This window comes from Ornithodoros turicata, chromosome 6 (assembly GCF_037126465.1).
Source record: "Ornithodoros turicata isolate Travis chromosome 6, ASM3712646v1, whole genome shotgun sequence".
Taxonomy (NCBI): Eukaryota; Metazoa; Arthropoda; class Arachnida; order Ixodida; family Argasidae; genus Ornithodoros; species Ornithodoros turicata.
The window spans coordinates 72673748-72701747 of record NC_088206.1 but is presented as its reverse complement, the minus strand read 5'-3'; the positions used below and the strand labels follow the sequence as shown (position 1 = coordinate 72701747).

Below are 28000 nucleotides of genomic sequence, written 5' to 3'. Positions count from 1 at the left end.
TAACGACCGTTGTTCACGCTCGTCCTACGATTAACAAAAAAAAAACAGAAACAGACATCCCTTACACAAACGTGCGCCGGCCGCGCGCAGTTGTACGGGCGAAGAAACAGCAAGAAAAGGCTTCACCTTACAGAAAGTTCTCTCTCCTCCATATCATACTCTCGCTCCCAACGTCCAATCCACGCAACACCTGTGCGTTCCCCTTTTCCTCCCCCCTCTCTCGAGGCACAGGCAGAGCTTCGGCAGAACCTCGCGCAGAACTTCGCGTCGCGCGAGCCCCGCTTACGAGACCGCTAAAAATATTTTGCTCCCCGTTTCCAAAAGCCCTGGTCTCCGATGTGACTGCAGCCGAAAACATCCTAGCCCCCACCGCAAGGCAGCTCCGCGGTGGATCCTCTACGACCCGGTTCACGAGGCCCAGGTCATCCAACGTCTGCTGTACTGGACTGCCAATGGGACACTGAGTGGTCTGCGAGAGTGTTTGGGTGCTGCAGGTGTGTCTTCCGGTGTGAAAGTCGTGCGGTCTATCGAATCGTATACTTCAGTGTGCATCGCGAGCTTCGTCGCTGATGCAGTGAGAACGCAAAGTTGTCCTCCAGGAAGTGGTTGCTGATGCGCGTCGTTTGGTGATGATGGTGCATCAGTTGCACGCTCCATGTTCGATCTAGTATTGTTCAACGCCCGATGACGTGATCAAGATTGCAGCATGCAAGCACCAGAGGCACGCAGCTCCTGAGGTTCCTATTAGGACCCGAGGCTCGCCGCATATCACGTTGGCAAGAGACAACTCTCCGGTTATATCAGTTTCTCGACCAAGAACATCCGAGACAATCCACTGCGCGAGGAAAACTTTGCTCGCGCGAAGGTCACGGACTCGTGAATCACTGTATTTTGCTGCGTGAGCGTTGCGTCAAGAGAAACGCAGCTCAGAACCTACTCTGTGCACCTGCAAGAAGAGCAGCTGTTGAGAGAGCGATGTTGGATTGTACCGAAGAGAAAAGTATGTCACTCTTCTTGAGTCTGACCACCTGGTGAAGCGCAAGCGGTTCTTTTCCCGAACTTGGCGCCGCTGGTCGTGGAAAAGCATTGCCGTCAAGAGGACACCTCAAGGTGTCCTTGTCCTTAGAGGTACTACACGGGTACTTTAGTGAACGAACACGCTGAGATTTCTGTCTTCGAGAATCGTCTTTTCGCCGATTTTCAAGCATCATGCTCAAGACAACCTTCTGACTAGTGAAGCTCACGAGACTCAAACCCTCTGTACGATCGCGTCACGTCTTTTCCTTTTTGCGCATTGGCACAATGACAGAAACTGACGGGAGCCAGCAGAAGAAACCTTACTCCAAGGGCAACGCGCGAGACATCAATTATATTTCCCGCTTCATCGGTTCGCCCAGGATTCCACATGTGCACGTTTTCCAGGCCGATACCCAGCACAGCTGTTTGCGACTATGAGGTTTAAGTGACGTTCTGCTTGTGTGACGTTTATCTGCCCACCATTTGGGTTGGCGCCGTTTACGCCGTCAAACGACGAAAAACAGCCTTCCAACGTTATACTGGGTTTGTTGCGTACTTTTTTTGCTGGATCGTTCTTTTTTTGATTGAATTCCGGGTGGTGACGTCCAAGTGTGACTTCAGGGATTACGGCGTGCAAGAAAGAAGTGAAAAGCAACCATGATTCCCCGCACGGTAAGTTATACCGTTTGCGCTTACTGTCAACGACGAGTTGGCGTGATTGACAGGTACACGTCCCTTTTGATACTACGACGACGCGATGTGACGTCAGAGACATTTTTATCGTCCGTTATACTTCCTAAGAACCAACGGCGCGGTCGCGTGGATACAACCCCAAGCAGCGCAACATCTCGGGCCAATATTGGTCCAATCTTGGGCCGAGATTGCCAATATTGGTCCAATATTGGCCCAAGATGTTGTGCTGCTTGGGGCATTTGTTCGTAGGTATGTACAAGGCCTAGGAGATGGTGGGTTCGAGTCCTAGCAACGGCTGTGCTGTCTGAAGTTTTCCTTGGCATACATTTTAGGCGGACGTGCGCGCAATTTCCCATGAAGTCAGCCCAGTATGAAAACTAAGACCCCTTTCTCTCACTCCTCCCATGCCGTCCTCTCCATCTATATACACTTTTTCATGCACGCCGTTCGTAATGACAGCTGCATCGCGGTACTAACACGATAAGATGCTGTAAGGTTTTTCTTAAATGTCGAGTCATCCTGCAAAGTTGTCGTCTGGTCATTGGACGGCTGAAAACAAAGAGCGCCGATTGGATGCAGGGGTGGTGCTTCGGGAAAGGAGGATCCAGTGCCTTTCACAATTAACTTTTCCTCGGTCCTTACTCTAACCTCTCCGCGTTCATTAATCACTATGGTGTTTATAAATAACGGAGGGATATCTTACGAATTTCTTGCACTCCTTGCCATGGTCAAGGTTGACACCACTGTCACTCTGTTGATAATAACTTAGCTGTAGATAGCGTCTAGCGCAAGTCTGAATGTTCAGTCTTAGAACGGAACTTCACCGCATACCACGCTCCTAGCCAACCATCGTCTCGAATGATATCGCTATCTGCTCTGATTTGTTGAAAACGGGAAGCGTACGCCCTTTTTGTGACACTTATGCTGTTCATAACTGTCACAAAAAAGGCGTACGCCTCCCGTTTTCAACAAATCAGAGCAGATAACGATATCATTCGAGATGATGGTTGGCTAGGAGCGTTCTATGCGGTGAAGTTCATTTCTAAGAGTGTACAATCCAAAGTATCGCGGAGCAAAAATGTGAAAACATCACGGAAGATAGACCGTTGGCAATAAAATTTTATTGCAAATATTTCGTTGGAAAATTTTATTCGAAATATTTCGCGTGTCGATCAGCATTATAAGTAATCGTTTGACAGTAACTTTTTTTTTTCCCTTCGATTTGATCAGCACTATGCCATTAAATTCGGTACACGCGCGTGTACGCCAAGAAAGAAAAAGAAAGAAAAAAAGACGAAAAGGCAAAACACTTTTACATTTCCTTTTCATTCGCTCGTTTTAGCGAATGAAAAGGAAATGTAACTTATGAATGATTACGAAATAAAAACACGCGAAGGAAAAGTTACGATGACAGGTGGTTATTGTATGAACGTTCGTGAAATAAAAACGCACAAAATAAAAACAAAAACGAAGAAAAAGCAACAGTAACCTACGGTTGTCGTAGAATATAAACAGAGAAATGGCGAAATAGTAACAACAGTTTTTGTCATCGCGAGATGGTTGTACTTATAGCATAAAAACAGGAGCAAGAAGACGAATGAAACGTTACCATGGAATGATTATTGTTATCGAATACAATACAAGGAATACAATGAAGTAGCATACACTAGCAACGAAGTAATGAAGTAGCCTACAATTTAGGGGGCCGGAGCAAGTTCTCGCAAAGAACTGGGTTTTTACTTTGTTCTCCCTGTCGATACACTGCTAGAAAAATTTATTCCTTGCAAGGTATAAGTCGCCCGTGCAATAACTTGTACCTTTTAGGGTATAAATTTATACCTTTCGGAAAGGTATAAATAGTGTTTACCCTAGTGGAGGTCTAGAATTTATACCTCTTGGGTATACAAACAATACCGCTACACAGGTTAACTATTCTAATCCAGTTCGCGACACATTTTCAGAAAACGGAACTAGAAAAATCACCTTTGGAGGGAAGAAAAGAAAAAGGTTTTTACGCACACACGCACTGCAAACACAAGCTAACACATAATCACAAAAACATATGGGTGTGAACTGAGAGCAAAGCTTGTGCACATTACTCCCCATGTGAAAATAAATACGGAATTTAGAAAAAGAAAAGTTTCAAGGAGCAAGACCGCTCCGCGAGTTTGGCAGTATGTAGTCATCAAGTGTGTATCGATAGAGAGATAAACATTTATGGGTCAACAAATGCTGATATACGGATGGCGACTTGGCCTGTCAAGCGACTCCGCGGGTGATTACGGTTGATTTAATTATTGCGTGTACAGATATTACGCAGCCATAAACTCACCCTGTGGATTCAAATACTACCACACTAATGTATATGTGCTTCTTAACTAAATTACTGTATAACTTATACGATACCATCTCAACAACGACAAATAATGGAGTGATGCAACACGTTGCGCAAGTAAAGGCATAAAAACGCTGAATGTATTAGCAGCGCCTCACCCATATACCGTGGGAGGTATAGCCTATACCTTACACATGGTATACCGGGTATAGACGCGTGGTATAAATATGGTACGTTAGCCCCGCTTTATACCTTTTTTACCTTCATACCCTCCAAAGGTGTACATCCGAAGCAGACGGTACAAAATGGGTACGACATCCCATTACTCTACCTTATTTATACTTTTTCTTCTAACAGTGTACGACGGTACGACGGTATGCAGACTGTGTCGTCGACCTTCAATCTTCCGTTGGAACACGTCATAGGCACTCATTATGTGGGTAGGAAAACGTAAACGCAATTTACGGCCCTTCCAGCTCTACTAGCAACTTTTTCCAGCATTACCCAGGCTTATTACTATCCCTCTCGTGTAGTTGTGTGCGACATGGAAGCATAAACAAGATAGAGACAGGAGAAGACTACAACGTGAGGTCAAAAAGTGGCGTGGCCGTTGATCTTTTCGTTATCCGACGACAGCGGAGAAACAAACTACGCACACGAAAAAGCGTGCGGTGTTGGTGAAGCCAGGTTAAAGTTGCTGAGAGGCAGGCTATCTAGTGAGGCGTCATTTTCTCCGGCAAAATTAAAATCGGTAAGAGTAGAGGGACAGATGGTGGTGGTGAAGATGACAAGTGCTAGCCGTGGTTGACCACGCCGAAAGCGGGCATCGTCATGTCGAAAACGCAGCTAAAAAGCTAAAAAAATAAGAAGTATGCACACTGCTACGCAACAGGCGTGATATGAGTTTAGTGGACGAGGTTAGTTCCCCTACCGACTGAAGTCTAAAGAGATAATTTGACCACGCTCTTGGTCAATCAGCATCCAGAATGATAACGCTGCGTACGCTCTTGCGTAACACTCTGCGTATATGTAAAGTGTTACAAATAAGGTGTACGCTTCCCGCTTTTTACCAATCAGGGGACGGAGAGATATCATTCTCACTGTTGAGTGACCAAAAGGGCACCAACCTCGCTCCTTTTTTCTTCTTCTTACGCATCCCCCGATCTCTCTTTAGAGTGCAGGGCTTACTATACTCCTACAAAATAATGGAGACATCGGCATATACCGCATAACTCCGGCATATATCGGCAAAACTCGTAGCTGAGTCATCACGAAGGCAACTCAAGAAAGCGTTCTGATGGCTTCTCACCGTGCGCGGCTGACCCCGGCGTTTTTCGTCAATCGCGGAAGCATGTTTCCCCAAAGCAACCGAAGCATTCATTCCGCAACTACGACAGCTTTCCGCGAGAAGCGCGGAAGCGAATCACTAAAAATTGCGGAAAATAAACAAAACGTAACGAACCGCGATGAGGGACAAAGCCGGATTTGGATCGAAAAATAAATAAATAAAAGAATTATCGCAAGTGACGATTTTGTTAGGTGCGTGTACACAAGATAACGAAACGCGAAAGCTTTTACGTAATTGGCTTTTGCGCAGAGCCAGATCTTGAATGAAGCTGCAAATCTGCACGAGAGCTTGTCTCCATTCAAATTTCCCGAAATGCTTCATTCGCTGTAGTTCTGTCATTCTAATTCATCGTGTAGCTGAACAGAGCTTCTTTTCTTTTCTTTTTTCATTCTTCACTCAATGCTGCAATATTAATGGATATCTAATTTGGATCTAACTTTCTCTGGATGTGGTACGTTATTTCATTTCATTTTATTATCTCGAGGGACTATAAGGCATTTTACGTAAGTTGGGAGCGCTAGTCCGGCTACAAAAGACAAAAACAACGAGAAAAACAACCACACCGAAAGAAACTAAAGTAAGTACAAAGGAAGTTGCCTCAGGACAGGAGCCGCACCAAAAGGCGGCTCCTGTCCTGAGGCAACTTCCTTCGTACTTCTCTACCGGTTCGCCGGTTTTCTACCCATCTAAAGTAAGTACAGTTCATCACACATTTTTAGAAATGTATCCGGGCTATCGGTACAACAAAATTTGAAGGCAATGAATTCCAACCACGTACGCAGGATATAAGAAAAGAGAATTACCGTAATACTAGTATTCACAGTGACTAAAAGGAACAACTAATCTGAATGGATGGTATAAATGCGGTCCGACGAAAAATGTGCGTTATCTTGACAACTTGATAGAAGATGTTCCCCGCCTCCGATGATTAGAAGAGTGCTCGTCAAGCGACGCTTCGGTTGCCACGAACAACATTGACGCTAATGCGACCTATTTAGAAACATCTTCACTCGAGCAAGACCTATTTAAGTCACGCCCAAGATAACAGGCCCCATTCACTAGCTTCAAAAAATTCGTGGCCATGGTGCAATAGGAAAACACATATTGACGTCATTCACTGGATCAGTTGGTGCTCGAGTTACTCCGAAACAAGCGTCGTTTCGTACCCGGGCAACGGAAAGTTCCCAGAAATACCCCTTCACGTCCGGTACCCTCCAACGATTTTTTTCGTCTTTTTATTATCGCGTTTTATCTCCGCTATTAGTGAACGCTTTGGCGCGCTGATACCGTTATCGCTCCTGATTTGTGGAAAGCGTACGTCTTTCTGTGACACTCGTGCAGTTGCGGTAATTGCCCCGAAAAGGCGTACGCCTCCCGTTTTCAACAAATCAGGGAAGAGAACAATGTCGGAATGACGGTTGGTTACACTGCTAAAAACAGAGCTTCACCGCATAGCACGCCCCTAGCCAACCATCATCCCGACCACAATTGCCACAAAAATGGCGTACGGCCCCCGTTCTCATCAAATCGGGGGAGAGAACGTTGTCATTCGGGATAAGCAAAATAGCAATCAGACAGGTTCGAGTCCCGCTGGATCCGGTCGGTAAACTTTCTGCCTGGTTTGGTTCCAGCTACACTCTTAAAAATGAGTTTCACCGCATAGCATGCTCCTAGCCAATCATAATCTGGAATGATATCGTTATCTGCACGGATTTGTTGAAAACCGGAGGCGTACGCCTTTTTTGTGACACTTATGCTGTTCATAATTGTCACAAAAAGGCGTACGCCCCTCGTTTTCAGCGAATCAGGTCAGACAACGATATCATTCGAGATAATGGTTGGCTAGGAGCGTGCTGTGCGGTGAAGTTCATTTTTAAGAGTGTACACGCTTAAAAATGAACTTCACCGCATAGCACGCTCCTAGCCAGCCATCATCTCGAATGATATCGTTATCTGCCCGGATTTGTTGAAAACGGGAGGCGTACACCTTTTCTGTGACAATTATGAACAGCATAAGTGTCACAAAAAAGGCGTACGCCTCTCGTTTTCAACAAATCAGTGCTGATAACGATATCATTCGAGATGATGGCTGGCTAGGAGCGTGCTATGAGGTGAAGTTTGTTTCTAAGAGTGGTGTTGTTTCGGTGAAGCGGGACGGAATAATGAAAGCCGGAAATCAATAATTTCGGATACATTCGAAGCAATGCGGATGTCATTTCTCCAGGTCGAGCTAAATTTACGAGTGCATCGGTAACGACAATACGAGGAGAGAGAGTCATATACATCTCTGTTGACCGTTCTGAATAGAAATGAAACGAATCAAGAAATGGACAAGACGGAACCCCCCCCCCCCCCCCGATACTATAGGGGAAAAAAAGCGACGTTTTTGTTTCCCTAGTCTCGGGGGTTTTCGTGAGGGATATATGCCACCAGCTCGCTCGCTTTTTATCTGTTTTATGATTATCAAGAAACAGAATCTGTGGAAGAACTCCATACTGAAAAAGCCCGCTGAATGTGGGCAGAAACACAGAGACAACACGAAGCTTCCGATGACCTTTTCGTGTTTTCGAACGGAGTGCTTTTGTGAATGTTTCTGAAGTTCGTGGCACTTTTACTCTTTTCCCCTCAAAGTGCATGGCCGCAGTCGCTACAGACTTTGGAAACCTCAAGGTTGGTCCTCACCGGTGCGTTTTGACGCACAATCATCCGTTCCGTTGGCACGCATCCTCAGTGCTCAACGCAGCGTAATGCGTTGACATGCTCTCACTGTCACGGACCTACGTCCGTCGGTTGACGGTGGCTGACACATGGTCGACGAAGCGCACCGACGTGGGTTCAGTGCATGCCCATACAGCACAGACGAAGGCACTGCGATTGAACGTCGTATTTTAAAAGCGCTTTGTTTGCGTGCAGTGGTGCCTCGATATGGAAGATACGGAAACGATGACATCGATGCTTTCGCTGGATTTCTTGTGGTCCACTATTCCTCGCCGCGCTACTCTTTCAGCAGAAACTGAATGAGACAAGAACACACGTTCTCACGCTGCACTGCCTTTTCATAATCTAGCCTCGCCTTGTTACCTTCATTTCGCTGCATTTATTGCACTGCAATGCCAGTATGGCAGCACCACATACACAAAACCACACAACGTTGCTCCGTTGGCCGCCATTGCTGTTTACCCACCCAGTACAAACTACGCATGCGTCAGGTTCGCCGCTCTGATTGGTCTCCTTGCTGCGTCGAACGCACTGCTGTGCGGAAAAGTTGAGCCGTTGCGAACTCTTCTGCGTCCGTGCGTGGGAGCTCTCCGTTAGCTCGTTGTCATGGTAACTGGCGGATACAGGCCAGAGTTGTGCCTAACTCGTTACAAGTAACTCGTTACTTGGTAACGGTTACTTTTTTTTGTAACGAAGTAACGACTCAGTTACTTTTAAAAAATAGTAATAGTAACGGAATCAGTTACAAAAATTGGTAACTCGTTACTGACGTTACTCGTTCCTTTTCTTGAGCACGGGGGAGCACATTTCGGCACTCAACGCAATGCGTGCAGATTTGACCTGCGTGACCAGTCCCTCACTGGATGTGTTGTTGTCCTTTCTCTTGTTTCCGTAATTTCGGACCATCACTCTTTCCCAAGAATGGCCACCAATTGTGCTATGGCTACAAAAAACGCGTTTCGACATCTAGCCTTTTCTTGTCTTTGCTAAGCTTCTGAGCGCTCTAAATTACGACGCAGCCCCTCGCCTGTTTTTGGGAACCGTTGGTGATCGGTGGCACGAAAACCAGTGTTTTTTCTTGTGTTTTCGTAATCTCCGATCACCCCCACTTCGGAAGCAAGGGAGAAGGTCCAGGCAAACTGATATACATTCATGGTAACGGGCCGAGGGACACGGAACACGAAGGACGGACGACAAATTTCGATTATCAGCTTCTTCTGAAGTGCAATTCCTCAGTAATAAAGAGTTGAAGGCAAGTGACGGCATGTTTGTTGGCTCCTTTAACTGAAAGTATGCTGCGGTAACGTAAAAGTAACTCGTTCCCTGTGAGTAACGAGAACTCGTTACTTTTGCATGTTGGTAACGAGTAACGTATTTAGTTACTTTTTTCTGAAGTAACGGGTAACGGTATTTAGTTCCTTTTTTTCGGTAACGGGCACAAGTTTGATACAGGCCAACGGAACGGATGCCTGCGCGTCAAAACGCATCAGTGAGGACCAACCTTCAATCTCGTGCTCAACGACGTATACTCTTAAAACTCGTATAATTATTGTTCTAACTTTACACTCTTAAAAATGAACTTCACCGCATAGCACGCTCCTAGCCAACCATTATCTCGAATGATATCGTTATCTGTCTTGATTTGTTGAAAAGGGGAGGCGTACGCCTTTTCTGTGACACTTATGCTGTTCATAATTGTCACAGAAAAGGCGTACGCCTCCAGTTTTCAACAAATCAGGGCAGATAACGATATCATTCGAGATAATGGTTGGCTAGGAGCGTGCTATGCGGTGAAGTTCATTTTTAAGAGTGTAGTATGGATCTTGTTAGCACCCCGCGTAGCAACTGTGACTATGATCGGTGTAAAGACATAGATAGATTGAGAGAGAGAGAGAAAGAGAAAAAGAGGGAGAGAGGGATCCAGTATGCGTCCCGGGACGACTTCAGTGGAATACCGCGCCGACTCGTCTGGAACACCTGCGCTGGAGAAATCAGAGAGAACCTCAAAGGGCACAACCGGTGGTACCACATTCGAAACCAACACCTCTGGGTCTTTGGCATGACCTCCACTCTCAAAACAGAAGCTGACCAAATAGCACGGCGAAGGTGAAGGCCAGCTATTGCACAGAATGATCCCACCTGATTTGTGGTAAAGCGCTGGGCCTACGGCTTTTTGTGGCAATTAACGTAACTGCATAAGTGTCACAAACAGGCGTACGCCTCCCATTTTTAACCAATCAGGGGTCAGAACGATGTCATTCGGGATAGTGGTCGGCCAAGAACGTGCTATGCGGTGAAGTTACGTTAAAGAGTTTCCCTGATTTTCCTCGGACGCTTTCAGACATATGTCGGCACAGTTCCGTTAGAAGTCTGACCTGGACGCACATTCTCCCAGGACGTTAGTCGTGACGTTGCCTACATCTGTGAGGCCCGGAGTTACCACCAAAGACTCATCCGATAATATTAACGATCATAAGGAGTTTTACGTCGCGAGACAACTATAGGATCATGAGCGACGCCACAGTAACCGCTCCGTGGATCCATGTCTCACGCGGAGGATAACTTGTACAACGCCACTAAGTGACACGTGCGAGATACTTGGTTTCATATTTTGGTTACGCCGCATTTATGCGGTTTTTGTCGCTCTAAATGTAAAGCTTGCCTAACTGCAGAGCTGCTGCTTTATTTTGTGATTCTCCCAAAAGACACGGAGGCAGGCAACCTTGGCAGTAAAGAGTGAGCGAGCCTTGAGACAAGGCTAACGTTGGTAGTTTTCTCAGAATAAACCTGCACATCAACGTCGACTTTGACACGGGAGGGCAAACTCCGGCGAACATGGCTCACTTCTCCTCTCGTCATTCTTTACGCTGTCACGACAGAATAGGGTCTAATAAATACTTCTTTTTTTTCCCCAGCGAGGAGCGCCCAAAAACGTTCTCTTACACGGAGATACCTTTTTACTGCTGCGGTCCTTACATGTTATTGTCCCTATTTCGCGTCTTTTCCATTCGCTCTACCTTTTTCGGAGACTAGTTTCTCCCTCTTTTGTTTGTCACTTTTTTTTCCTTTTTTTTTTCATCTCATTTGTCCTCTTTCTTTTATCCTTCGTTTTCGTATCCGTTAGCTGGGTGGTTGAGCTTACCGAAGCTAATTCCTCACATTTTCTTTTTTTTTTATTTCTTCCTCGGTATCTTGTTTTCTATTTCTTCCGTTTTCGGGTTTTACAGATGTGAGTGGTCAGCCGACACGTTGGTGAAACTACCTTCTTCGCTTTTGTTCTCCTTAGAAGAAAATGCTTTCCTCTCTTTCTCTCTCTCTTTTGTACTCTATTGTTGATCTTTGTATAATCTACAAATAGCTGAAGATAAGTCTTCGGTCTGCATTCTTTATCAATCAACAGATTGAAATTAATACCCGTACAGAATCAATCCAAAGCTGACTTCTCCTTTTTCTCTTCTTCTTCTCATCCCACCCTGCACTCTTAAAAATGAACTTCCCCGCATAGCACGCTCCTAGCCAACCCTCATTCCGAGTGACATCGTTGTCTCCCTCGATTTGGTGAAAACGGGAGGCGTACGCCTTTTTGTGACACTTATGCAGAAATGTTAACTGTCACAAAAAGGCGTACGCCACGCGTCTACACAAATAAAAATAAAAAATAGAAAGCAACCTTACGGCTGTGTGCCTAACAAATTATTCGAAAACACAGTTGAAGAAGAAGAAAACATGAGAGCGCGTGTCATCGCCAATCTGAACCGTTAACACACGGTTAACCACTCGGTGGCGTCGAAAAGTAGTTTCGATTCAGAAAGCCATAAGCTCACTGATACCTTCGCTCAGCCACGTCAATTGTGTCGGTTTCTCGAATCACTGGAGTCTTAAATACGAACATTTTTACTTGAAACAATGTTTCGAAATGGGCCGGTTGGTACATCATTTAAAAGCGTAAAAAGTGCTCGTGTCTGCGTCCTTTTGTGTCTTTTAGTGTACCGGCTGTCTTGTTCGTACCCAGCACTGAGGATTTTTAACGCTTTTAAATTTTTACTTTTATACGTGTGTCGCTCTCTGAAGCGCCCTCACATTCCCTTTCCAACCCCCTCACTCAATTTCCCTCTCCAACCATCACCGACGTTAAGATAGAGTACCGCGTCTGTTTGGACGGAGACGACACTGCCAGTGTGTTTATTGACGACCCGCCGCATTCAAAACTTTTCAAAAAGAAGTCTCCGCCCGGGAATGAAGTATATATTTCCGCCAGCTGAAACGCACGTCAGGGATGAGCAAAAAATAAATAAAAAAAGTAAAGGCTACTGAAGAAGGCTTAACTGGGAAACCCTCGCAAGTCACATATCGCGTAACGCAGCGTTCGAAGCCTTTCGGATCTGACGTTAACGCAAAACTGGGAAACCTCTTTACTGTCGAGCTCTATACAAAGGGCAACATCATTCATGGGGACACAGACCCCAAAGGAAGGTCGTAAAGTGTTATTTTTTTCTTCGCGACTCGGTTAAAGCCCCCGGACGGATTTCGTGTTCAGGTGATAAGAAAGGTTTCATTGGCTGCAGCACGGGGGACGTTAACCGGGTATGAAATCGAAATAGAGGCCGTATAGCGATCTGTCTGGGTCCGCCTTCTTTGAGAGCAGAACTTGACCACATGACACGCCGAAGGTCAACCATTTGACAGAAGCGCCTCTTTGTGACAATTAACGTAACGGCGTAAGCGTCACAACAAGACGTACGTAATCAACGTAAACAGCGAGACTTGGCCGAGGCAGGCCAGGAAATTCGTTAGAAGGCGTACTCCTCCGCTTTCAAGAAATCACGGGAGAGAACGATGTCATTCGCGATGGTGGTGTGAAAAGGGGGTAACTTCTATAGTTCCACCTAGGTCAACATAGCGTCCCATCATAAAGGGTGTAAAAGGGTGGGAAAAGCAATTATCATATATCCAAATTGCTACAAAAAGTCGTACACTCTTAAAAACGAACTTCACCGCATAGCACGCTCCTAGCCAACCATGATCTCGAATGATATCGTTATCTGCCCTGATTAGTTGGAAACCGGAGGCGTGCGCCTTTTTTTGTGACAATTATGAACAGCATAAGTGTCACAAAAAAGGCGTACGCCTCCCGTTTCCAACAAATCAGGACACATAACGATATCATTCGAGATGACGGTTGGCTAGGAGCGTGCTATGCGGTGAAGTTCATTTTTAAAAGTGTACGCCCCCCTCGCTCACCGAATCAGAACCTGTAACCCTACCATTCGTGGCAGAGAGTGAGGTACAACTTTGCAACCTTTTAGGCAAAATACAACTATTACAACCTAAAAGGTGTAACTGCTCCACCCTTTTTTCTAAGAGGAGCACGCTAGGCGGCTACGGGTGTATATATATATATTCTACGTTAGCGCCGCGGCTATGTGCGTACAGACGTGATGGACAGCAGGAAGGAGTGGGGGAACAAAGAGGTCAATATGCGTCCGGAAAGTCTGCCGGAAAAGCCAGGGAAGACCTCGGACAGTACAGCCAGTGGTAAGAAAGAGTGTACAGTACTCCCTGCGCGTTCGTTTTCTACTTTCATTTCGCCACTGATTCCCTCATCATGCTGCAGCCAATCAAAACTTCCTTCCCATCTGAATACGGAAACCTTGCTGCATGGGGGCGAAACCCACACTGAACGCGGTGAGGCCTTGAGCGTTGTGTTCGTGCTTCTGCGTTTCGTTACCCGCTAAACTGAGTCTCATATGCCACGTTACATGAGACTGGCAAACATCTCCGCCCGCAATCATCATCATCGTCCTCTCGAGACAAATATAGGAAACAGTTCCTCCAGCCGGGTCAGTGTAGTCCCCAAAAATACGACCGCACGTGACGAATGCTTCTAAAATCGGTCGCTGCCGATTTTTACTGCACAAAACCCGTCACGCTACAAAAGAATCCCGCAGTAAAAACAAAAAAAAAAAAGAGAAGGAGCGATAAAAACTGGCCGCTTAGTGTTGAGTTGCGTTTTATGATGCGCCCCCGCTGGACGGAATAAAACGAAACGATAAAATAAAAATAAAAGCGAGGGGGTGTAAGACGCCGACGAGGCTAGTAGGTAGGAGAAATCCCTCCGGTTTTTCTTGGCACCCTTCCACTCTGCGGAGGTCCTGGGTGGAACACAAAAGGTCCAAAGTCTGCAGGAAACGGAAGATACATTTTCTAGGTCTCCGCTCGGATACAAAACAGTGAAAGTAGAAGCCATAAACGGGCCGGAAATTAGTCGGCTTTGTGCGCCGGGGGCGGGGGGGGGGGGGGGGGGGGGGGGCTTTTCCGGATTTAAATGTCTCATCTTTTTATTAGAACGTTAAATATCCGATTACAAATATTGTCTTATCTGTAATGCGGGTATAAGCATCGGCTGTTACTTACACGCTAGGGTGTTATCGGGTTTAAAGAAAACAAGAAGCAATTCGTCGATTAACAGAAGGTTATAACGAACTAGAGTCTATAACGAACAAGCTGTCAAAGACACAGTGAAAGGAAAAACATGAAAAAAGAAAAAAAAAAGAAAAGGGTCTCTAGTAGTTGTAAAAATGGGTTTTTAACACACAGCTTGCCTGTAACTGCTCCGTAATCTTGCTCTCGGTGAGCAATTTGTTTTATCTCTATCATCATCACACGTACACGTAGAAGCGAGATACTTTTTTTAAGTGCTTAGAGAAAGTGGACAGTATTAACTTGCACTCGTTTAGCTATAGGTTATCGTGCGTGTTTGCTGCTTTCCCTACACTCTTAGAAATGAACTTCACCACATAGCACGCTCCTAGCCAACCATCATCCCGAATGACAACGTTCTCGCCTTAGATTTGTTGAAAACGGGAGGAGGAGCCTATTTTGTGCTCATTATGCACGGCACAAAATAGGCTCCTCCTCTCGTTTTCAACAAATCTAAGGCGAGAACGTTGTCATTCGGGATGATGGTTGGCTAGGAGCGTGCTATGTGGTGAAGTTCATTTTTAAGAGTGTAGTTGTCCGCGACCCATTTACTTTTTTACCTGTATCGCCCGACGGCCGTCCGACCTTTCACCTTTTTAACGCCGCTCTCATCCCGTTTTGTTGGTCCAAAGCAGACGACAGTGGAGATTTTCCCCTCGTCCGGCATGGAATCCGCCAAGGCGCGCATACTCTGGGTCTATAGCTGCAGAGCGGCCAACGTCCTCATTTTTTTTTTCTTCAGTCTCTCTCTCTCTCTCCCTCCTCTGTATCTAGATTGGACCCTACACTCTTAAAAATGAACTTCGCCACATAGCACACTCCTAGCCAACCATCATCTCGAATGATATCGTTATCCGCACTGATTTGTTGAAAACGGGAGGCGTACGCCTTTTCTGTGACACTTATGCCGTTCATAACTGTCACAGAAAAGGCGCACGCCTCCCCGTTCGGGGCAGATAAAGATATCATTCCAGATGATGGTTGGCTAGGAGCGTGCTATGTGGCGAAGTTCATTTTTAAGAGTGTAAGTGATGGCACGAACGAGTTATGGTCTGTCCCTCTCGCCAAAAGCAGCATGGACACTTTATTTTGAAGACGATCAGTGGGGGGGTGTTTCGTAGCGACAGGAGTGCGTCTTCCGAACAAGTTTCACAGTCAACGGGGATACTTTGTACTGCGCAGATGGAACACAGGGAGGACGTACGAAGAACCCGGACGTAAAATGCAATCTCTTTCTCAGAAAACACGTACATTACGCGCACATGTGAAAGTACAGAGGAAATCATCGAACGACTTGGTTGCACAGTGATTACGTGTGTCACCTGATAGATCACGAGGGTGCCGGAAGCGCCTGCCGATTTGTTTAGTCTCGCCCTTTTTGGTTCGTGTGTTTTCGTGATATCATAACCCGGGAACCCTTGCTGAGTCAGTCGAGTTCTGGACGCCGACTCATTAAGACGCAAGTGTGGCAACTTTTCTGTAACTGTGGATTGGTTCCACTAAGTGTGAATGTAGTGACACTGAATAAACCAGTTATCCAGTTTAACTATGCGAGGCTTTGCTCCTCCTGGACGACAACACGTTTATTTTGCGGAACACGCTGCTGGTTTGTGCGTTCTACGCTACCCATTAATTTTTGTTCTGCAGCCCCTCTACTGTAACGCTTTTTAGGCATTCTAGGTATTTGAATAAAATAAATAACGCGCTCAGAGACAACACCATTGGAATTGATATCCTTGGTGAGCTGTTGAGTGCCTAAAAATTCGCTCTCTATAGTGAGAAGTCACGAACAAAACAAGGAAGACAAACACAGAAGATGTTACGTCTTTCCTTGTTTTACTCGTCGCTTCTCACAAGATATGTACCGGTCTACTCAGTATTTATTGCTGTGGTTTATACGTGTAAAATTTACTTACCAGTCAGATTACTTTTAAATGAAACACATTCAGAGATTGAAGATTCCATCCATTGATGGCTAGCGGAGGGATATGACGTACGAAGTAATAATAATGATAGATACAAAACAAACGCTTCTGTCTGCGACTACTAGTAATATAGAAGGGATAGGCGGTGCTCAATGGAACTAATACGTATACGCACGTACGAGTCACTGTGATTGTGCACTATTCGAGTATTCGCGACCTTTTATTCGCCTCGGCTTCGCGAAGGTACTTGAGAACAAGCACCTGTTACTAGACAGAGAGAGAGAGGAAAGAAAATGAAACGCCTTTCTGCGAACGCTTTCTATTGTATTTGCTGTTGCTACTGTGTAAGGATCCTAGGCTGACAGAGCACACACCTATTGTAAATGAGACATTGTTCCTTACGTGAACAGATGGGTAATAAAGCGTAGTCACGTGTTAATCTGTGCATTTCACACGAAGCTATACGTGATAATGTTCCGCAAGAACGTTTGCATTGTGGAACTCTCTTCAAAATTCGCCCATTGAAATTTTACGCGTAAAAGACATTTTCCTCGCGATATTCGTGAAAAATCTTAGTGTTGATGTTCATCTGCCAAAAATCTGCAGCATTCCGATATCACATCTAGATTATCAATATTATGTAAAGGTCCAGCACGACTGTTTACTTGACAGGAGTGTAATGCATCTCTATTGTGTTACACGTTGCACCAAAAAGTGATTTCGAAGATAGTTGAAACTACTTTCCCGCAGTTACCAAACTCACTTTCGTAAAGGACGCAGAGAGTTTAGTCGATATCCACCTTCAGTGTTTTAATTTTGCGTCGTCATTTTCCTATAATGTAATTGGATCGTAGTTTTAACTACTACTCTATAAATAAGTTGTTCGTAGTTGTAGCTAAACTATACTTTCAGAACAGTTCGTGCTCATCACTGACGATGAGTATAAACACCTATTTCGGGGAATTCGTTGTTCTCCCGTAAAGCAGTCTTTCTTTCTTCAATTATCAAAGTGCGGAGAAGCCCGCTTTACAGGGAGACAAAGTCCGGAGACGGTGTGGTGGTCACAAAGCTAACTAAACCGCCGCACAAAGTAAATAATCAAATTTGAATTACAAAGCAGATGGGTTTGGCCATTCCAACTTTGGATCAGGTCGCGAACGCGGAGCGTACCAGATCAAACTTTTGAGGTAAATCTAGACTCTTAGAAACGAACTTCACCGCATAGCACGCTCCTAGCCAACCATAGTCTCGAATGATATCGTTATCTGCCCTGATTTGTTGAAAACGGGAGGCGTACGCCTTTTTTGTGACACTGATGCTGTTCATAATTGTCACAAAAAAGGCGTACGCCTCCCGTTTTCAACAAATCAGGTCAGATAATGGTATCATTCGAGATGATGGTTGGCTAGGAGCGTGCTATGCGGTGAAATTCATTTTTAAGAGTGTAGGGTTATCCGGTGAAGATAGACTGAAGCAAAAACCTTCGGCACTTCGCGAGCCCCCGGTATTTCGAGCGGAGCCCGTTCTTCAACATCTCCATTTTCCGGACCGAGCTTCCACTACGGTCCCCCTGACCGCCCTAAAATGTTCTCTCTTACGCCCTCTTGCGGTCCTTCGTCGAACATTACGGGCCAAAAATGAGAGAGAAAAAAAAAAGAAATTGGCAAACACTGCCCTAGACAATTGCATATTGTCAAACAATACAGACTCACACGCGAGCTAGTCCAGAGTCGCCGTCAAAACCATTCCAGCTACAAGAAACAATCCAGGAAAGAAGAGCGTCTGTCCGCCCCCGAAATACAACTCCGGGCTCTCTTTTTTCGGCTGAGCACCCCCGCGCGCTTCGGTAACCAATGACGTCAGAGACGGCCTCAAAGTCGGTTCCTCATCCCCCGCTGAGAGGTTCACATGACGAATGGCCTCGTCTGTCACGGAAGACGTTGCACCTTCTACCAATTCTAGCCTCTTTCTCCTAATGAAAGAAAAAAAAAGAAAAAAAAAAGACTTTCTCCCGACGTGTCTCCCAAGGTTCCTTTGAAGCCGTAGCGACGCCCTCTTAGAAGTGTCAAGTCGAGCGACAGCTTCAAAACTTCAAAATTTCAAGTAGTGCTCGACGCCGAAAAGCTTCAACGGAGCAAAATACGGGTATAGTATTCGTGGGAGCCGTAGTAGACGTGAGTCAACAACGTTGCAGTAAATACGTTGCATGTACACATCCCACATACTAATGCACTAAAAGTTACAGCCATTTCTACTAACAATATCATCATACAAACAACCTCCACAAAGCGATGTGGATGTACTATGTAAACGACGAAGTGTCAAATACAAACTTTGCAGACGTTTCTGAAGTATGTGATGAGGAGATCCTCGCAGACGACAGCGACAAAACAGACGACGGCTCTGTCGTCTGCTTCCGGCAAACCGAAATGCAGACGGCAGTCTTGTCGCCTGCTTCGGAAAGCGAAAGCGAGACAATTCTGTCATCTGCTGTAGTTATGCTCCGGAAGCAGACGACATAAATGGAGTCTTTTCCGAATATTGATGCAATTGGTAACAAAATGGCGGTGGCACACTCTTGCTTGAGTTTGGCGAAACGCATGAGAACTACGTCAGCTCTCGCTCAGAAGTCCGATACTGTATTACCATGTATAGGGTTGCCACCCTATACCAACCCTATAACATAATACCTACAATACCAGTGGCAACCCTATAATACCACGTGAAATAAAATAAAATCACCTACGACTCGGATAACCCACATGTCTAAGCAAAGACAATGTCTTGGAAACGTTTAACGCGTCTATGTGCATTTAGAAGTACGCGGCATGCAGGAACAATTGTATATTTCTTTCTGCACGAGCGAATCTGCGATGCGCGTACCATGAGGCATCAACAGAATCTGGGCTTCAAGCGCCCTGTTTGTCAGCCTCGTCTGGTTGCAGCTCTCACCGTCTGGATAAGGAAGCCGAAAGAAACAATCAGATATCCGCACGGCTCATCAACAACAAAAGAGCTAGGGGAGCTGAGTGTGTAGAGGGAACCAAACACCAAAAGTGCCACTGCCCGCGTAGCACCACCGAACCGATTCAGCCGACACGCACTTGGTTGTGTATGGATTTAAAAATACACCTCCCCATCCCATACCGTGCTCAGGGTGTCGCTAAGTTTAGCCGTTGCGACAGCAACACTTCCGCAGCAAACCCTAGCGTACACTCTTAAAAATGAACTTCACCGCATAGCACGCTCCTAGCCAACCATTATCTCGAATGATATCGTTATCTGCCCTGATTTGTTGAAAACACGGGGCGTACGCCTTTTCTGTGACAATTATGAACAGCATAAGTGTCACAGAAATGGCGTACGCCCCCCGTTTTCAACAAATCAGGGCAGATAACGATATCATTCGAGATAATGGTTGGCTAGGAGCGTGCTATGAGGTGAAGTTCATTTTTAAGAGTGTACACAAAGACACTGACGCATCCGTCTCCTCCGTTGTGGGCGGCACACGGTACACTCATTAAGAGTATTAAGTAGCACACATCTCTCGTGGCAACCACGAACACTCTTAAAAATGAACTTCACCGCATAGCACGCTCCTAGCCAACGATAATCTCAAATGATATCGTTATCTGCCCCGATTCGTCGAAAACGGGAGGCGTACGCCTTTTTGTGACAATTATGACAATTCGAACAGCATAAGTGTCACAAAAAAGGCGTACGCCTCCCGTTTTCGACAAATCAGGGCAGATAGCGATATCATTTGACATTATCGTTGGCTAGGAGCGTGCTATGCGGTGAAGTTCATTTTTAAGAGTGAAGGGTCACGGAGTGTGTACCTAAACAGTCTTGACATTTCGGGCTTACACGGTTGTCGACGTCGGCAGGCCCCAGAAAGCTATCGCCTTTTAACACAAAATAACTTCTGTATACAAACAGAGCTTCACCGCATTGCACGCTGTGCGCCAACCATTGCCACGAATGATAGGGTTATCGCTTCTGATTCGAGGAGAGAGAGGCGGACGTACGCCTTTTTGTGACAATTTGGATATATGGTAATTGCCATAAAAAGGCGTACGCCCGTCTTTCTCCTCGAATCAGAAGCGATAACCCTATCATCCGCGGCAATGGTTGGCGCACAGCGTGCTATGCGGTGAAGTTCTGCTTTTAGAGTGTAGCGTAACACAGCTTGCAGAATTTCACGCACGAACAGCTTGTCCATTAAATAGCGTAATTTACCTATTGGTTTCACACAAATTAAGGTGACTTGTGACTCTTCAAGAAGTGCCACGACTATACACGTAACGGGGTGGCGGCGGGGGAGGCCACGTGACTACGACTACCAATGGGAATGGCCTCATGGATCTCGCCCATTTGGCGTCACAACTTCACCACATAGCACGCTCTTACCAAAGCATAACCACGAATGACATAGTTTTCCCCTTATCTGTTGAAAACCGGTGGCGCACGCCTTTCTGTAACACTTATGCAGTTATGCTAATCGTCACAAAAAGGCGTACGCCCAGCGCTTTCCACAAATTAGAAGTGCTAAAGGTACACCCTTAAAACATAACTTCACCACATAGCACGGTGAGGGTCAACCATTGCACAGGATGATACTGTCATCACGCCCGATTTGTGCAAAGCGTATGCCTTTTTGTGACAATTAACGTAACTGCGTGAGTGCCACAAAAAGGCGTACGTCTCCAGTTTTCAACAAATCATGGGGCAAAACGATGTCATTCGGGATCATGGTCTTCTAGCTGAGTGCTATGTGGCGAAGTTCTGTTTCAAGAGTGTGGGAAACATGCTATAGCTACTCAGCCCCGTAGAGTATTAGGAACCTAACACTCGAAAAGTCTATTCGTGTGAACGACGAGCGGCGAGTACATGCGAGGCTTTCGCTGGAAAGACATTTGAGCGTGAAAATAGAATCCGAAACCCTGTCAGGAGATAGAAGGTGTGTGTGTGTACCTCCATCACTCGCGAAAGAAAAAAAAAAAGAGAGAGAGAGAGAGACAGACGTTGTCTGATTTCCGGGGAGCACGCAGATTGGCAAAAAGTTTTGGAAAAGGTCCAGCACAACCGTGGAATGACAGCGCGTCTCAAAATGTAATAATGTCTCGGGAAGATTATGACGAAAGGATTGCAGCAAGTGTGGACGGGTGGGGGAAGACATTTAGAGCTACCACGTTACGTGTCTGAGTCGAGACTCGTTCCGGTAGCGCGGCGCCTCAATGGGACCCGCTGGCTTCTTCCCTTTAATTTGGGAAAGGTGTTGCGTTTCGCTATGTGCCGAAATGTCATCATTGACGTAGCATCCGGCGAAATTTCTGCGGAGGACATCTGCATTTCCAAGAAGAGCCGGGAGTGCCGTGATTCAAGCGTGCATTTCAGATCCATTCGTTGATCCATTCATTGCCAGTCTCTGTCTGCGAACAATCTGTTGTTTGTAAACATCATTTGGGGGAATAAATTGCTGAATGACACGTATACTGAGGGTGGGCGAGATAAATTACGGGCCCCGTGGATGACTCCGAATGAGTCCTGCCCGGGTCGCCTCCACACACCTCCTGGGTCGCACTCTTAAAAATGAACTTCACCGCATAGCACGTTCCTAGCCAACCATCGTCTCGAATGATATCGTTGTCTGCCCTGATTTGTTGAAAACGGGGGGCGTACGCCTTTTCTGTGACAATTATGAACAGCATAAGTGTCACAAAAAGGCGTACGCCTCTCGTTTTCAACAAATCAGGGCAGATAACGATATCATTCGAGACGATGGTTGGCTAGGAACGTGCTATGCAGTGAAGTTCATTTTTAAGGGTGCAGGCCTTGGGTCGGGCGGGTCAATGAAGAGACACGGTCCCCGGGGATCCCCTCTCGCCGGCCCTGTGTATACTATATAGCCCACGCGGGTGCCTTATATTCAGCAATTCTTGTTTTTGATTCGTGCTTATCTCACGTTTCGAACCTGCACGATTTCCGGTTAAAGGTGCTCGCAGTTACACCATCCTCGCTACCTTTTCATAAGCACACCGAACACGTCTCATCAGAAATTTGGTTCACACTGCTGCGTTTCACGCTTGCGTCTAAAGCTTGCGTGTACGTGCTTTTCATTGCGCAACGGGTTCACGGTGCCGCTTTCGCGCCCGTTCACATCATTGGCGTTAGCGTTACGTAGCGTTAGCGTTCCACCAATGAACGAGCGCCGTTCACAGCGCATCCCCTATAGGTGCCGTGCGTGTGACGTCACGCCATAGCTTTACCCGTGCTTTTTCCCTCTTTCTGGTGAACCGGCGCACTCTATCGCACCCCACCTCTGGGGAGAAAAGGGGAACCCCGCAGATACCGTGTACTCCCCGCGCATACAGTGCGCATGCGCTGTATCTTCTCCTATTGAGCAACTGGCTTGACATTGCGTTGCTTGCGTCGAGAATGTTGACGCTGGCTCAACTCCTCCTGTTTTGCGTACGTGCTGCGATTGCGGATAGCGGGGCTCTGTTGCCATGGCGACGATTCGCAGCAAGCGCAACCGTAAACGCAGCAGCGTGAACCAGTCTTTAGTCCTTCCTGCTGTCCATCTGTCCGCGCTTGCACTCATAGCCACAGTTGCTAAGCGGTGCTGACACAGAATAAAACAGTACGTACAAAAAGCAGCTTGTAGAGCCGCGTAAAGAATCCATCACTGTCGCCGACTGCAGAGCCGTATATTAAAAGGGAGTCTGGCCATTGGGAGGAGTCACAAAAAGAGGCTCGACCTGTCAATCACAGTTTCGCTCCACTGATTGGTTTGCTCTTTATCAAGGGGGTCGCCATGACACCTCACTGCCACCCAAAATGGCAACGAAAACAAACACAGTGAAGCGGGGATTTCGTGACAAAAAATTTTCACAGACTACTCTGATTTTATGCTGCAAATGTACATCCTCATATACGTTTCTTGGAAATCAGTTTCAACTGATGCTCATCCATCGATATCTAACCGAAAATAATACGTTTTGTCGCCGGTGTTAGGCCTAGTGAACACGGCGATCACAACGAAATCATAACAAAAACGGCGCTGTGCTGTACAATCTTATATTTAATTGCTGGATTTCATGGATATAAACATTCTTGCCTCTTATATTCCAACTATTCATGTAGATTTGATTAAAGATCATACCGACAACAGAGTGTGTCCCAGCAGGTGGTTCTGCCGGCAGCGGTACAACGACGGAAGCAGACGACAATTCCCGACGTGCCTTACGCTCCCTAGGTGGCGCTCATCAAATTGGCACCAAAAATCCCCCAATTTTGCAGATTGCGAGAGGTATCCATTTCAATCCCATCCAATCCACTTGCCACCCAAAATGGCGCTGCCCATGTTGGATAAGGGGGCAAATAGTGAGGATAGGCTGATTGATAGCGCCCCATATTTCAAGACTTAATTGGTCGGAAAGCTGAAAAAGTGGGCGGAGCTTCAGGTATAGGCATGACCCATTAATGGCCAGACTCCCTTTTAATATACGGCTCTGGCCGACTGTCCACAGGAGCGACACCGCGGCGCAAAGCGGAGACCTGTGGCGTCGAGCCGAAGTTTGGCTACGGACGCCAATCCGATTGTTTACCGGCGTGCCATTCCCGATTAAACCAGCCCTGTTGATGCGGCTACTACGTGACGCGGCTCACGGCCAAAACTCCACGTGTCTACACTTGTATGCCGACTGCGAACATGCGACACCCCGTGAATCAGAGCTCAGGATCGCCAGCGCACCCGCTTCGGCAGAGCGCCAAAGACAGGAGAACCGCATAGCCATGGAAAGCACCACTTTGTAGGAGAGCGAGACACGCAAAAAGACAGCGACCTTAACTTCATTCACTCCCCCCCAAGAACCAGGTCACTCGTGACGTCAACTGTATCGTCTCCTTTGTCCTGTTCCGATCAGCGAGGTCGGCTCTATTTTATGTGCTCTCGCTCTGGGGCTGAGCTACTGTGTTCCGAGGCGTTGAGCGGCAAGATGAAGAGAAGGGGGGGGGGGGGGAGGACATGTAGTGATATGAGAAAATCCTCCGCGCAATTTCTGGTCTTACATTGCGTTTTTACAAAATCGAGGTATGGTCTGCCCGCGTTGTTCTTCACCAGTTCACACCATATCCGTGGCACTTCTCCAAGTAAAGACACTTGTTAAAGGAATCTGCCCACTGAAATAGTCGAAGCTTGCTGGAAGACGATGCTGTACTAACAACTGGCTGGCTTCTGGCGCCACGTGGCGGTGCAAGTCAGCGCCAGCAAAGCCATGTCTTTGAGATTTCGTGATAGCTGCGGATGGTTGACAGAAGCGAAATGGAGGGGTCCAGATTCTCTGGTATACTGCTTCCAGTCGCTGCCTTGTTTACCTGTACGTACGGTCGCATGAAATGTATCTACGTCACTGATAGTTATAGGGGTTGCATCTAAGATAATGCTGGCCTGCGCTGGGTACTGGGTATGAGTTCACACCAGTCGCTTTCGTTTATTCGTTCTGCTAAGCCATTTCCTTCCATCATTGCGTTAAGCCGTTAAGTGCACCGCTCATCTCAAAAATAATTTTTAACTTCTCAGGTGCGACTGCTTTACGTGTCATATTTCCTTGTCTACCTCGCAATACTCGTTGGAAAAATGAAACCCATCGTACTTTCGTGGGCGTCTCGAAAGGTGACAAGATTTTGTCCTATCATTCCGTGCTCTGACGTCAGTGTGACGTACATTGCCGACGTCTTCAGAACTGAAGGGCCACTACTGGCTAAAAATCCATCTTGCAGGTTTTCGCACGCATAAAACACGCATATGTAAATGCTGTCAGTGAGCGTTACGATAAATACAAGTTTCGGTTTCGCGAAGACGAGAATGACGTCATCACGCGTCAACCTTTCCCTTCCCATCATGGGAAACAATATTCCGCGAGAATACAATGTTAGTGACGCAGATTTCAATGACATAAATTAGCCAAGGTTCTCATCCCCCACAAAACACCGAATGCCCTCTGGATGTACACTCTTAGAAATGAACTTCACCGCATAGCAAGCTCTTAGCCAACCGTCATCTCGAATGATAACGTTATCTGGCCTGATTTGTTGAAAACGGGAGGTGTACGCCTTTTTTGTGACAATTATGAACAGCGTAAGTGTCACAAAAAAGGCGTACGCCTACCGTTTTCAACAGATCGGGCCAGATAACGATATCATTCCAGATGACTGTTGGCTAAGAGCTTGCTATGCGGTGAAGTTCATTTTTAAGAGTGTACGAATAATGGCCTAACGATTTCGCGCGTCAGGTGGATATCCCTCAGACATCCACCGGACGTGCGAATCCGTTAAGACAGTATTCGTACATCCAGAGGACATTCGGTGTTGCTGGTGAAGACGCAAGTCCTGTATATGCGGTGCACGGCGGCAGATATAGGACTGATGGTGTTTCTTTGCTCGGCAGGCAATAACGATGAGCAAGAAAGAAGTGCTGGCACTTCTGGTGGTGTTTGTGGTGTACGTTGTCCTCGGCGGAGCCGTCTTCATGGCGCTCGAGGGACCGACGGAAGAAGAGCTACGACTCGAGATAACCGAGATCAGGAGGAACTTCCACGGTGAGTATATAACACACTACTGTACGGGTACAAAGAAATACGCGCATTTTACGCATAATGGTTGGTTCGTGTCAGGAAAGCAAGTCTAGTGCAGTATCGAAGGCATGCTCCTACACTCTTAAAAATGAACTTCACCACATAGCGCGCTCCTAACCATCATCCCGAATGACAACGTTCTCACTCCTGGTTTGTTGAAAACGGGAGGCGGAGCCTACTTTGTGCCATTATGCACGGCACAGAATAGGCTCCACCTCCCGTTTTCAGCAAATCAGGGCCGAGAACGTTGTCATTCAGGATGATGGTTGGCTAGGAGCGTGCTATGTGGTCAAGTTCATTTTTAGGAGTGTACGTAATGGGTTGCTTCTCATTTGTGAAGAAGTCACTGACGAGAGTATATTGTTTAAAGGACAATACTTAAAGAGTAGAATTAAAGAGACTGGCTCTTAGCTGTTGAGAGGCCTCTCCGGGACGCTGAAGAGGAAATATCTTTCGAGATACGTATTTTCCGAATTATCTGCGGCATAGTGCTTGAGAGGGGATGATCGGGCTTGCAGGGGAGACATTGCTCGAAGGAAACCCCGGGGAATACACAACGACGGTGCCGGCTCAACTGCCAGCCCTTGCGCGGAAAACCGAGGCTTCAGCAAACATACGGCAGGGCCGCCTTTGAGGTCACGCCACTAAAGTCATTAAGGGCGAACTGCATTTAGAAGCGCAATAAGCGCGGTAAGCGACGCAACAGACGGAGATTTGGGCTGGGAGATTAACTGCGGAGATTAATTTGGGAGATTAAATTCGGTTCACCTAGAGTACTCTATAGGGAATTGCAAAACTCAAACACAGATGGTACAATAGCTACACAATACCGAAGCTGATAAGGGCACGAATAACGAACAAGAAGAGCACGTGCACCTGTCGCCTATCTTCCTGGCCCGTCCTATGCTATACACGCTTAAAAATGAACTTCACCACATAGCACGCTCTTAGCCAACCATCATCTCGAATGATATCGTTATCTGACCTGATTTGTCGAAAACGGGAGGCGTACGCCTTTTCTGTGACAATTATGACCAGCGTAAGTGTCACAAAAAAGGCGTACGCCTCCCGTTTCCATCAAATCAGGGCAGATAACGATATCATTCGAGATGATGGTTGGTTAAGAGCGTGCTATGCGGTGAAGTTCATTTTTAAGAGTGAGAGCCTATCGATGAAGAAGGACGGTAGGTGTAAACGTCAGTCAATCATTTTTGTCCCCATCGGTGGGTGATATTTTGGTCCGCGAAGCCATCCCATATTTTGTCCACCCCCCGATATTCTCAGATCCAAACTCTTTCCCGTCTGGAAAACGGTTGCGGAAATATTTTCATTTACGTCCAAAGTGTAAAACGTCCGTGGGAACGACCCAGGGTAACGCAATGGATGCGAGCTATTGGTCGCACCACAGCAATATACGATGGAATTAAAGTGGAGTTCAAGAAGAAGAAAATATCCGTTTATTTGAGGAAGATTGGAGCTCGGTGGGACGAAGTTGTCTTCTTGCACACCTCTTGTTCTTGTGCACGTATCATGCAGCTGACTTAGTGTTCTGTACCCCAGGCTCTGACCAATCACCTTTCTGCGTAAGTAACTGGCCCGCCACAAAACTTTCTTCCGAGTATCTCGTACGATACTGTCCGATAATTCCGAGTGAACTTTGTTGCTGATGCGATCCAAGATTGTTCACGCTTCATAACTGTCTCGATAACGCAAAACAGCGCTAACTCGGAGACTTATTACGGAGTACGGGATATCCGGCTTATAAATAGTTTCTTCTTTTTTTTCTTTTTTTGTTAACGTTCGTAGTCCACACTGATATATCGCATACTGTAACACCTTATATATT

The 28000-nt window shown here is 46.4% G+C and overlaps 1 protein-coding gene across 2 annotated transcripts in view; it reads left to right on the top strand.

Annotated features, from left to right (window-relative positions):
* Window positions 1-230: 230 nt before the first annotated feature.
* The window catches only part of LOC135397309 (potassium channel subfamily K member 4-like), a 50429-nt gene continuing 22659 nt past the window's right edge, over window positions 231-28000 (top strand). For both annotated transcript variants that reach the window (XM_064628797.1, XM_064628796.1), the window contains exons 1-2: window positions 231-1689; window positions 25968-26118. In XM_064628797.1, coding sequence (XP_064484867.1) covers window positions 1675-1689; window positions 25968-26118 — 166 coding nt within the window. In that variant the 5' untranslated portion in view covers window positions 231-1674. The remainder of the gene's footprint in view (window positions 1690-25967; window positions 26119-28000) is intronic.